At 41.5% G+C, this 12,839-nt stretch overlaps 1 protein-coding gene across 3 annotated transcripts in view; it reads right to left on the reverse strand.

Annotated features, from left to right (window-relative positions):
• Nucleotides 1-12,839, reverse strand: part of MCOLN2 (mucolipin TRP cation channel 2) — a 72,488-nt gene that overhangs the window by 42,861 nt on the left and 16,788 nt on the right. For 2 of the 3 annotated variants that reach the window (XM_021667727.2, XM_064372575.1), the window contains exon 2: nucleotides 2,831-2,990. In XM_021667727.2, coding sequence (XP_021523402.2) covers nucleotides 2,831-2,990 — 160 coding nt within the window. Of the gene's footprint in view, nucleotides 1-2,830; nucleotides 2,991-3,074; nucleotides 3,152-12,839 lie in introns of those variants that run through there. The other variant, XM_064372576.1, reaches the window with a different exon arrangement.

The following is a 12,839-nucleotide window of genomic DNA, read 5'->3' on the forward strand; positions in this document are numbered from 1 at the left end:
GGAGATGAAACTTCAAATAGTACCTGAAAGATGAGGGAGAAAAAGAATCACTCTGGACTTGGAGGAACAAACAGGATGTGGACGAGCATCACTGGGTTGGCTTCTCTGGCTGGGATTTGGGTAAGAAACAGTAGATGAAAACTTGTTGGAAAGACAAGCTGAAGGAGATTGGAACTCTGAATTCCAGACTAAAGAGGTGAAATTTCCTTCTAGGAGAGTGACACAATGAAAGCTATTCTACAAAAAATTAAGATGATATTAGCATTGAATGTACATCGATAAGAAAGGTAGGCATAAGACAAAGCTAGAAGCAGCCTAACTAACTTTATATTCCTACACCGCAAACTCTAAAGACAGGACCTATATCTAGAATAGAAACAGTATGAGAAGAGTACAGACGCCAGAGCCAGACTGTCCGGGCTCAAATCCTAGCTCTGTCACTTACTAGTTGAAGGACTGTAAGCAAATTACTTAACTCCCTTTGCTCCAGTTTCTTCATCCATATAAAGGGTATTATAAATGAACCTACCTCACAGGGTTGTAATGAGGATGAAATAAGTTGATGTACACAAAACATATATTGTGCCTGGGACGTGGCAAACACCAAGCTAACTATTAGCTGTTAGCAGCACTGGTAATACAGTCACAGTTGTATTCCAAACAGAATGCCCAGAATATGAGATGCTTTCCATTTATTTTTAATTAACTACAGAGTCTGTGCTAGGGAGAACATAGTGAGTGTGGGAAAACATAAATCAATGCAGTTTTGAAGGAAGAATCAATAAGATTTAGAAGGTATCGGGAAAAAGAAGGCAAGTCAAAGATGGTGATATGGTTTAAATTTGTGTCTCTGTCCAAATCTCAAGTCAAACTGTAATCCCCAATGTTGGAGGAGGTTAACTAGATCATGGGAGTAGACATCCCCCTTGCTGTTCTCGTGATAGTGAGTGAGTTATCACGAGATCTGGTTATTTAAAAGTGTGTATCACCTTCCTCTTTGCTCTCTCCTGTGCTCTGCCATATGAAGATGTACCTGCTTACTCTTCACCTTCCCCTATGATTGTAATTTTCCTGAGACCTCCCCAGCCATGCTTCCTGTATAGCCTACAGAACTGTGAGTCAATTAAATCTCTTTTCTTCATAAATTACCCAGTCTCAGGTAGTTCTTTATAGCAATGGGAAAACACACTAATATAGATGGCAATGATATTTTATGCCTGAGTAAATTATAATTTTAGTAATGTTAATAGATCAAATAATTGAAGGAAGTTGGTTTAACAAGAAAAGAAATTGGGAAACAGTTAAAATTAACCAACTGACAAAAGGGGACATTATTTCTTCTCCTTCCAAATAATACTAACAATGTATCAATGTATCTATTTTACTGGTTACCAAATCAAAACTTCAAATCCAAGAATGAAAACAAACTAATAATAAGTATACACATTTTAAAATGTCTTTGCATCTCAACTTTATTGTTTCTTTTGAAGTAACTTGCTTTCCCTAAACTTGATGAGTTGGTACATATGGCATGTCATACACTGAGAAGCCTCTTTATGACACAGAATAAAGAAGCAACTCTAGTAATGGCAGGGATCTTCTCCCATTTCTAAAACTACATGAAGGTATTTTTTAAGTATTTATTTTTATGTTCCAGAAATAACATCTTTACACACTTCTACACTGATAACAGAATGATTATTTGCCAATAGAGCCAAATACCCCCAAATCAGTTTAAAAGGGCATGTGTTTCAAATACAGTTAACTACAGCAGTGATCCCCAACCTTGTTGGCAACAGGGACTGGTTTAGTGGAAGACAAGTTTTTCATGGACTGGAGAGGGGGCTGGTAATGGTTTCAGGATGATTCAAATACATTACATTTGTTGTGCATTTTATTTCTATTGTTATTTGATTATAATACATAATGAAACAATTATACAACTCACCATAACGTAGAATCAGTGTGGGCCCTGAGCTTATTTTCCTGCAACTAGAAGGTCTCATTTAGGGATGGTGGGAGACAGTGACAGATCATCAGGCATTAGATTGTAATAAGGAGCACACAACCTAGATCCTTCCCATGTGCAGTTAACAATTGGGTTTGTGCTCCTATGACAACCTAACGCCACCATTGATCTGATAGGAGGCAGAGCTCAGGCAGTACTGCAAGCCATTGGGAGTGGCTATAAAGACAGATAAAGCTTTGCTCCGTTGCCTACACTCACCTCCTGCTGTGTAACAGGGTTAGGAACCCCTGACCTACAGAGAAGCCTCCCCAATACTGGTTCAGCAATACAGGCCCAAAACTAGAGGAAAACTCTGATGGCTGTTTTGATACCGGTAATAAAGAGCTCAACAATATGAACACAAATAAAAGGTCCAAATGTAGCTTTTGTATAATCCTGATACTGCCTGGGATCAGTATTTACTTAGATAGAGCACAATGGTATGATAAAAGAAAAACTTAGGATTCGGTAAGTCTGAAGACAAAAACGTGGATTTTGAAAGTATATTGAATAAGGTGTATTTAATAAAGAGATTTCAAGAACACAAATGTGCGCCACTCAGATATAGAAACCCCTCACCACAGATCTACATTTATTCAGTATTTACAGAATCTGTACACAGAGGACCTCAGGATCTGTTAGTAAGACAAGATCATCTTCTAAACAGAACTTCAACCTACCCTCTGCTCTCCAGATTCAATATAATTTTAGTTTTATAAACTTGAGTGTAAACTTTTCAGATCAAAAGTCAAGTACAGAACACATGAAAAGAGTTTGTCTGGGGGTAAGGGAAAAACCAAATGAGAAAATAATATAAGTTACCTGTGTAGTGACCATGACTATCTTCAAAATCTGCAAACCCAGTTTCCATGGAATCTGGCGTCTGGCTCGGTATTTTTCACAAGGACTCATGAAGTAAAACTTCAGGTCTTCCCTTAGACATCCTTCTTTCATCTCAGAATCATCATGTGCCATTGCATTTCTGCCACAGAAGATCAATTTTAAATACCCAGCAAAGTCTGTCCCTCAGTTCATGAAAAAAATACTTTCTATTCACTTGCTTTACCTGTTTAAACAGAATTCTCTCTCCAACCAGGGAATTCCATTTCTCTTCAGAAATCTGAAAAATTGGCCGGGTGTGGTGGCTCATGCCTGTAATCCCAGCACTTTGGGAGGCCAAGGCAGGTGGATCATAAGGTCAGGAGTTCAAGATCAGCCTAACCAACTCTACTAAAAATACAACTGTCTCTACTAAAAATACAACAACAACAACAAAAATAGCCAGGGGTGGTGGTGCCCACCTGTAATCCCAGCTACTCAAGAGGCTGAGGCAGGAGAACCACTTGAACTTGGGAGGCAGAGGTTGCAGTGAGCCGAGATCACACCATTACACTCCAGCCTGGGTGACAGAATGAGATTCTGTCTCAAAAAAAAAATCTGAAAAATTATTCCAGACCCTCTATCTCCTACCTTTCCAGACAGCTACCAAACTTGTTCAAAACGGCCAGTCTCGGCCAGGTGCAGTGGCTCATGTCTGTACTCCCAGCACTTGGGAGGCCGAGGCGGGCAGATCATTTAAGGTCAGGAGCTCGAGACCAGCCTGACCAACATGGTGAAACTCTGTCACTACTAAAATACAAAAATTAGCTGGGTGTAGTGGTGAGTCCCTGTAATCTCAGCTACTCGGGAGGCTGAGGCAGGAGAATCACCTGAACCCAGGAGGTGGAGGTTGCAGTGAGCCAAGATCACACCACTGCACTCCAGCCTGGGTGACAGAGCAAGATTCTTTCTCAAAAAAAAATTAAAAATTAAAAACAAAACAGCTAAGAATTATAAAAAATGGATTTTACTTGCAAGACTCATCAATTCCTACACCTTAACATAGAGCATTCATCTGTCACTGGAGAAAGTATGTATGTTTATGTTTGTGTGAGTGTGTGTGAGTGAGTATATGAACAAAAACCAGATAGGGCATTTTCATGATACTCCAGGTATGACATTACAGAAACTTAGTATAAACTAATGGAATTAGATTGTTATGGAAGCAGAGAATCTTTGTTCTGTGATGCTGTACTGGAGAGAAGGACTATGATCCCTTTATTAGATAAAATATCAGTGATTATATGATTCCAGAATATACGTAGCTTCAAAAAGACAAACAGCATCTCTCTATTTAAGCCTACTCAGATATTTGTCCCTTTATATTAATAAAATTTTGCTTTTACTATTTCAAGGACTCTGGATTCAGGAATGAACACATGACTCAAGCTAGGCTAAAAAGAACCAATGAGACGTGGTTCACAGGACTGTTATTATAGTCCCAAAGTGGGTTGTAGAAAACGATCCATTGGGAGTATAAAAAATATTAGTATTTCTATTTCATTCTTTACATTAAAAACTAAAAATTGAACACCATAACTAGTATTAACATAGAATATACATACAACATAGCAATATAACTTACAGCATGTACAACATAACAAAGAATATATATTATATAACATATAAAAGTAGTATTGAGTAGCATATCATGTATAAAGAAATATATACACACTGGGACTATTATGCTCAACTTTTATTACTGGGTACATAATCAACAAAGTTTGGAGATCATTGACTTCGAGAATAGACTGTGAGTCTGGAGTTCCTAAAACCCATCTCACCACCAAAGGAGAGCTTGCCAGAGACTACAGCTAACACAGATCAGACAGACAGATACTATGCTTAATGGTAATATTTGAATTTCTGGATCCACCTGTTCCTGAAGTAATCCATCCCATGTCTTCCATTCAAGCCAACAAATACCCTTTGTGGCTTAAGCCAGTTTAAGTTTGGCTTCTTGCCTTAGGAAGTATCTTGATGGTAAGTGTAATGAATAAATTCTAGTAAGTTAGGCTAATCATTCAAGTTACTCATTTCTTGGAAAGGTTTTATAATTATGGGTCATTTTTAAGGATCTTTTTACTGGAAATATGTAAGTGACATATTTTTATACTGACTCATGTTCTATGTTCTCTGCCTTGACTGACAAGTCTGAAAGAATCCCCAAAGGGGATACCCATTTTAAGGCTTCTTGTCAGTTGTTGATAATTTACTATTTCTAAATAGATTTTTAGATCTCCTGTTTCCAGGATTAGTGGACTAAGTTATTCAGAACTATCCTGCTGGAAAAGAAGGAAAGGAGGAGGAAAGAATGAGAGAAAACAAGGAGAGAGCGAGAGAGGAACAGAAGGGAAGGAGAGAGAAAAGGAGGGGAGGAAGGAATAAAAGGAGAGAGGGAAGGAGGGAAGACAAAGAGTAGGGGAAGGAGGGAAGGAGGAAAAGAGAGAGTGGGACAGAGGCAGAGAGGGAGGGGGAGAGAGAGAGAGAGGGAGGGAGAGAAGGACGGAGGGAGAGAGGGAGAGAGGGAGAGAGGGAAGGAAAAGAAAAATCCTAGATACAATACATACTTCTTGAAGTGGGTGAGGAACTACCTTTAAAAGACTGAAGAGTTAAAGAGAGCAAGAACTCCTGGGTCAATCTTGGGGGATACCTAGAGAAGTAAGAGCCAATTGCCATTCAAGTACACTCAGCTTCCATTCTGTGGCCTCAGGAAAGGGGAACAACAGAGCCAAGATTCTAGGCCCAAAGGCATCAAAACTGCCTGTCCTCAAACTTAGAGGGCTACAGAGAAGGCCAGAGTGGTTCCAAATCAAAGAAAAGAAAAAGGAAATTTTAAAATAGACCCATCCTGATAAAGAATGCCCATAAACCAGGCCATCATGAAATAAGGCTCATAAACCTTTGAGCCTCACACCTGGGTGTGCCAGGGAACTTCAAACTGTGAGCCTGCTTGGTTCTGGAGGCCCCACACTGGAACTGTTCTTCATATCCCAGAAAATACACACAGAACTCTGTGTCTTAGGTTCATCCTAAGACTTTACACTCTAACAACTAACTTATAAGACACAATGACAAGCAGGTAGTTAAATATAACTAAGCACATGAGGAAACCAAGTGACATGAAACAGACTAAAGACAGAAACAGGATGAAGTATATTGGAAATTAGACACATTAGAAAATAACCATGCTTACCATCTATGATATCATGACGTGTATATATATGTGGGTTTTTGTCCACAGCTACTAGCTCATAACTCTCATGGCCTTTGTTATAATGTTGAGGCACCTTAAGTCCTCAGGAGCAGGCCTCAGAAAACAGAATCTCTCTCTCCGACCTTCTCCTGATATCCTTTCACCTGCTCCTTTTTGTCCCAAAGACAGGCATCTTCCCCACCTTGCTGTGTAGGAGCCGGCCATAAAAAAATTCTCTGACCTACCCTGTCCGATTGTAGGTCACAAGACTCCCATTTCAGAAGGGGTCCTGCCCAAACCCTGGAAGAAGGAAAGCTGCATAAAGAGGCCAGAAGGATCTGAACAGACAGGCCTTGCTGGGTTTCTCCACTCAGTCTGTTAGTGTTCAATCATATTCTTTTTGTCAGTCACATTTCTACATGATTGTCAATCATGCCTATCCAATGGTCTCCATAAAAGGCCCAAGAGGACAGAGTTGGGAGAGCTTGTGGAACACATGGCAGTTCCTGGAGGGTGTTGAACCTGGGGAGGGCACGGAAGCTCTGCATTCCTTCCTTATAGCTCACCTTATGTATGTCTTCACTGTATCCCTTGTAATATCCTTTACAATAAACCAGTAAATGTGTTTTACTGAGTTCAGTGAGCCTCTCTAGCAAATTAATCAAACCCAAAGAGGGAGTCATGGGAACCCTAACTTGAAGTTGGCAGTGAGAAGTTCCAGAGGCAGCTGGGCATGGAGGCTCACACCTATAATCTCAGCACTTTCCGAGGCAGAGGTGGGGATTTTGAGACCTAAGGTCAGGATTTTGAGACCAGCCTGACCAACATAGTGAAACCCCATTTCTACTAAAAATACAAAAATTAGCCAGGCGTGGTGGCACATGTCTGTGATCCCAGCTACTTGGGAGGTTGAGGCTGGAGAATGATTTGAACCTAGGAGGCAGAGATTGCAGTGAGCCGATATGGCACCACTGCACTCCAGCCTGGGCAACAGAGTAAGACTCCACCTCAAAAAAAAAAAAACGGAAAGAAAGAAATGAAAAACAAATCACTACAATGAGTCTCATTTCAAGAGAATGTGAAGACCTTAAACATGTGTTTGTCCTAAGCCTGACACAGTCACCTCTTGACTCAATCTGACCAACTTAACGAGCACTTAGTCCATGGAGCAAGCACTGTGCTGGGTACACAAGGCTGGACAGCCCTGAACTGCACATTCTTAGTGTCTAGTAGGAGAGACAGACTTGTCAATGCATAATTATCAAAGAGCTCCGTGAATGCTGTAAAATAAGTAAATATTATGGAAGTAGAGTTCTGACTCTGGGGAGAGGGGTGAGAGAGCTGGTGGGAAAGCCTGTAAGAGTCATAATAGACGGTGCGGTAAGTGCTACAGGGGCATGTGACTACGTGACTGGGTGCATTGAGGGAGGCATTTCCAAGAAAAAGGTGCATCTTAACTGTGCCTGAGAGCAACATCCCTAAACATGGACTTTCAGGCCTCCTGAGAACATCCCTATAAGAAGCTCTTGTGGGCACATTTCAGCAATAATGAATTTAGTGTTAACCACCACCACTGTAGTGGATCAGTGTTGCTAAAGCATCCCTCCTGATGATTCACAATATGCTTTTTCATTTAATAAAAAGAGCATATGTAATGGTGTGTACTGAATTCTTAAGCCCTTGAGAATAAAGCCATAGAACCTACACCTAAACACACACACACATACACACACACACACACAGCCTCTGGGTGAGAAATGCTGAACGGAAGGAGGAAGAAGTTGTTTTCTCGAAACAGTGGTACAAAATAAGGCATTTAATCAAATACTTAAAGAATACTGGCCAGGCATGGTGGCTTATGCCTGTAACCCCAGTACTTTGGGAGGTCAAGGTGGGTGGATCACTTGGGGCCAGGAGTTTGAGACCAGTCTGACCAATATGGTGAAACCCCGTCTCTATTAAAAATACAAAAAAACAACAACAGAAATTACAGGCGTGTGTGGTGGTGCATGCCTGCAACCCCAGCCATTCAGGCGGCTGAGGCACAAGAATTGCTTGAACTCAGGAGGCAGAGATTGCAGTGAGCCAAAATTGCACCACTGCACTTCAGCCTGGACGACAGAGCAAGACTCAGTCTCGTTCATAAATATAAAAATAAATAAATAAATAATTGTGAGCCATGCTCTGCTGGGGACATTTTCCTGCCTTCCAGGAGCAAACGTGAATAGATAAAAGTATGATACAATGTGTTAAGAGTTATATTGGAAATATGCACTGAGTGCCCTGGAAACAGAGAGTACTTGATGCAGCCTAATTGCTTCAAGAGCCTTCAAATAATTCTTCTGACTGCTGGGTTCCTTTGACTGAGTGGCCACTAAGTGTTCAAGAAATGATAACTGATGTTAGCATTGCCCTAAGAAACTTGGTTAAGAAGTCTCAGGCAAAAAGAAAAAAAAAGTCAAAGTAGCAGATAATGACTGTCAGATCACTCATTGTGTTACGTGATTTATACTATCTATCCTTCCATAATTGTTTCCTTTGGGTATTTACAGAGAAGTTGTAATGCTTTTAGCAATGTGAAACATGAAAAATGAAAAAACTAGCAGGAAAAACATTTCCCTCAAGAGTACATGCACCAACTGGTGATACATAGGCTAGTACTAGTCACCTGATGATAAAATGATAGAAATGTATGGGAAAAAACTTGATAATGAATAATAAAGGTGCATGATGAAATAGCTGTTTTTTAACAAGCCCAATTTAAGTTTTAAATACTATGTACATTTGGGAGGAAACAATAATGAAATTTTGGTTTAAAAATTCTAGTATCTCAAGGAAAATATAAATATATAAACTTTCTTAACTTTACTCTTCTAAGGGCTCTTTATTGCCTCCCTCTTCCCCATTTGTAGGTTTGTCCTGGTAGATGAAGGGTATTAAACAGACACACACACACACACACACACACACACACACACACACGATAGTTTATTGCTATAACAAAAATAAAATTGTATAAAAAATGTGCCCACAAAAGACATGATCTCATTCTTGTTTATGGCTACATAGCATTCTATGGTGTATAAGTACCACATTTTCTTTATCCAATCTGTCACTGATGGGCACTTAGGATGATTCACTGCAAAGTGAAGAGAGAAAAAAATTTTAAAAGCAGAGAGAGAGACAAGACAATATCATAGGACTAAAACATCCTTTTATTTAATACATATTTACCCTATATACCTTCTGATGGGTGTTTTACAGGAGGCTTAAGCTACAACCACAGCTTCATAAGCAAGAATTAGGTCAGCAGAGGCTGGGGGTGGTGGCTCACACCTATAATCCCAGCACTTTGGGAGGCCAAGGCGGGCAGATCACTTGAGGACAGACAGGAGTTCAAGACCAGCCTGGCCAACGTGGCGAAATCCTGTCTTTACCAAAAATACAAAATTAGCCGCGCGTGGTAGCACACACCTGTAACCCCAGCGACTCAGGAGGCTGAGGCACAAGAATTGCTTGAATCTAGGAGGTGGAGGTTGCAGTGAGCTGAGAATGTGCCACTGCACTCCAGCCTGGGCAACAAAAAAGAACAACAACAACAATAAACAAACAAACAAACAAACAAATAGGTCAGCAGATGGGAGAAATACTGCAACTTCCATCACAAATGAAAATCACCAACAGTTTAAGAAAAGCATAAAGCTGCTAACTTGTGTTAACATAAGTCAGGGGAAGTGAAAGTAACTGCACCATAAAACCACTTAAGGAACAGAAATCAATGAAGATCTAAATTACACTGACCCATCAGCTACAGGGCTGTCACGTAATTGAAATTGCATGAAATAAATAAGAGCAATCACAGCTCTTATGAATTATTTATGTTTCATTAAACCATAGGAAATGCATGATCTGGATTTTTTATAAGCTTAATAATGGCACCACTAAAGACCAAAATATCAGAAAAAAAGCACAGTATTTGAAGGCATAAAAATAAGATCTGGACTAGAATAGAGAGCCACCCATACAGTGAGCTAAATAAAAGCTAGAGATACTGGAATAGAAAATGAAAGAAAAGAAGGCTGAGACTGGTACTGTGGTAAGAAAACAGGAGAGAGGCACAACAAAGCTATTGTCAGGTATTAAGAAAACCTACTCTCTCCACAGATAATCAGGACTATGTGACATTGGCATTCAGAAAACCTACTCTCTCCACAGATAATCAGAAGTGTGTGACATTGGTTAAGTTTAAGGCTGTCATATGATCAAAGGCAATTTCAGTTTTATCAAACCAATGACTAAGAGTCTATGGAAGCCTGAAGTTGTGAAACAAATAAAACAAAACAAGATACCAGTGATTCTTAACCTTACTGGGGTCATAAACCCCTATGAGAACAGAACAAGGCTCTTGACCTTTGCCCCAGGAAAATACACACACCAGTTTCAGTGATGATACTTTGTCAGCAAATAAGCTGACCAACCCAGGCTGCTGTTGCCTTTGGCTTATGTGATCCTCACCCTACTTGACAAGGGGCCTGAAAGTTGTTTTTATCCCCTGCTGCAGTGGTCTCCAAAGCGGGGTCCTTGTGCACAAGGACATATGCAAGACCATTCACTGGTATGTGAGAAGGAAGTATTAGAGCTTCTAATTGTGCTAACTTAGAAAACAAAGAAGTTAAGATCTCCCAAGATTTAATATATGAATTATTACCTATCATACCTAAGGTGCCCTCACTTGATCAGTAACATCAGATAGGACAGGACAGTGGCTCATATCTGTAATCTCAACACTTGGGATTTAAGACTGAGGCAGGAGGATCACTTGAGGCCAAGAGTTCAAGACCAACCTGGACAATATAGTGAGACTCTGTCTCTACAAAACCTTTTTAAAATTAGCCCAGTGCGGTGGTGCATGCTTATAGTCCCAGCTACTCGGGAGGCAGAGGCAGTAGATTCGCTTAAGCCTAAGAGTTCAAGGCTGCAGTGAGCTATGATTGTGCCACTGCACTCCAGCCTGGACAACAGAGTAAGATCCTATCTCAAGGAAACGAAACAAAACAAAACAAAACATCAGGTGCCTGTGTTTCACTTAGGTATGTGAGGCATCCTGGGGAAATTGTTCAAGCTTCCCAAATTCGGAGGTTGATGGTGATGCCCCCATTGACTTTCAGCATATTCCTATCAGTTATGGTTTATGTGGGCCAATTTAAGCATTTTTAGAATCTATCATCTAGTTTTCGTGGAAATAACCCTTACGAAATAGGCAAAGGACATAAAGATTCTTGCAAAAGCCCAGGAGGTGGAGCAAGATGGCGGAAGAGAGGGCTCCAATCATCATCCCCTTACGAAGACACCAATTTAACATCTATCTATGTAAGCAAAGTACTTTCATAAGAACCAAAAGTCAGGTGAGCACTCACACTACCAGCTTTTAACTTTGTATTGCTGAAAGAGGCACTGAAGAGGTAGAAAAACAGTTCTGAATCACTGACCCATCCTTCCCCCACCCCCAGCAGTGGCCACCTGGTACAGAGAGTGCCTCTGCATGCTGGGGGAGGGAGAGCACAGCAATTATGAGGCAGTAAACTCGGTGCTGTCCTGTTAGAACAGAAAGGAAAACTGGACCAAATTCAGCTGATGCCCACCCATGGAGGGAACATTTAAACCAGCACTAGCCAGAGGGGAGTCACAGGTCCCTGTGGTTGGAACTTGAGTTCCCACAGACTTCACTACTGCAGGCTAAAGTGCTCTGGGTCTCTTAAGTGAATCTGAAAGGCAATTTAAGCCACAATTTAAGCAACTCTTAGGTGAGTCCTTGTGCTGTACTGGGCCCAGAGACAGTGGACTGGAGGGGCGGGCAATCTGCCAAGTTGCCAGGGCAGCTAAAGGAGTGCTGACATCACCTCGCCCCTAACCCCAGGCTGCACAACTAGTGGCTCCAAAAAAGACCCCTTCCTTCTGCTTGCGAAGAGGAGAAAGAAGAGTGGGGAGGGCTTTGTCTTGCATCTTGGATACTGGCTCAGACACAGCAGGATAGGGCATGGGTCAGGGTCATGAGGCCTCTGTTCCGAGGGCTCTGTTCCAGTCCCTTGCTCCTGGACAACACTTCTAGGCACACCCTGGGCCAGAAGGGAACCTGTTGCCCTGAAGGGAAGACCAGTCCTGGCAGCATTCATCACCTGCTAACTGAAGAGCCTTTGGGCACTGAATAAGCAGCAGCGACACCCAGGTACTACGTCAAGGGCCTTAGGTGAGTCTCTGAGACTTGCTGGCTTCAGGTTCATCTTGGCTATGGGGGCTAAGCAATAAGTGGAGTCCTCAAATCTAAGAGCTGACTCTTGGATGGCATTTCTGGACCTTCCCTGGGCCAGAAGGGAGCCCACTGCCCTGAAAGATGAGTCCCAGGCCAGACAGCCTTCATGACAAGCTGACTTAAGAGACCTTGGGCCTTAAAAGAACATCAGTGGTAGTCTGGCAGTACTGCCCATGGGACTCTGGTGGTGATGACCATGGGGAAGGGCTCCTCTACTTTTGGAAAGGGGAAGGAAGACTGGGAAGAACTGCACTTTGTAATTTGAGTGCCAGCTCAGGCACAATACAACAGAATACTAGGTAGACGTCTAAGGTTTTTTATTCTAGTCCCTGAGTCTTGGACAGCACCTCTGAACCCACCAGAGACTTGGGGGAATGCACCATCCTGAAGGGAAGAACATAGGCCTGGCTGGCTTTGCTGCCTGCTAACTGTAGAGTCCCAGAGCC

This window comes from Aotus nancymaae, unplaced genomic scaffold (genome assembly GCF_030222135.1).
Source record: "Aotus nancymaae isolate 86718 unplaced genomic scaffold, 86718_ANA_hifiasm-v0.15.2.pri h1tg000007l, whole genome shotgun sequence".
Taxonomy (NCBI): Eukaryota; Metazoa; Chordata; class Mammalia; order Primates; family Aotidae; genus Aotus; species Aotus nancymaae.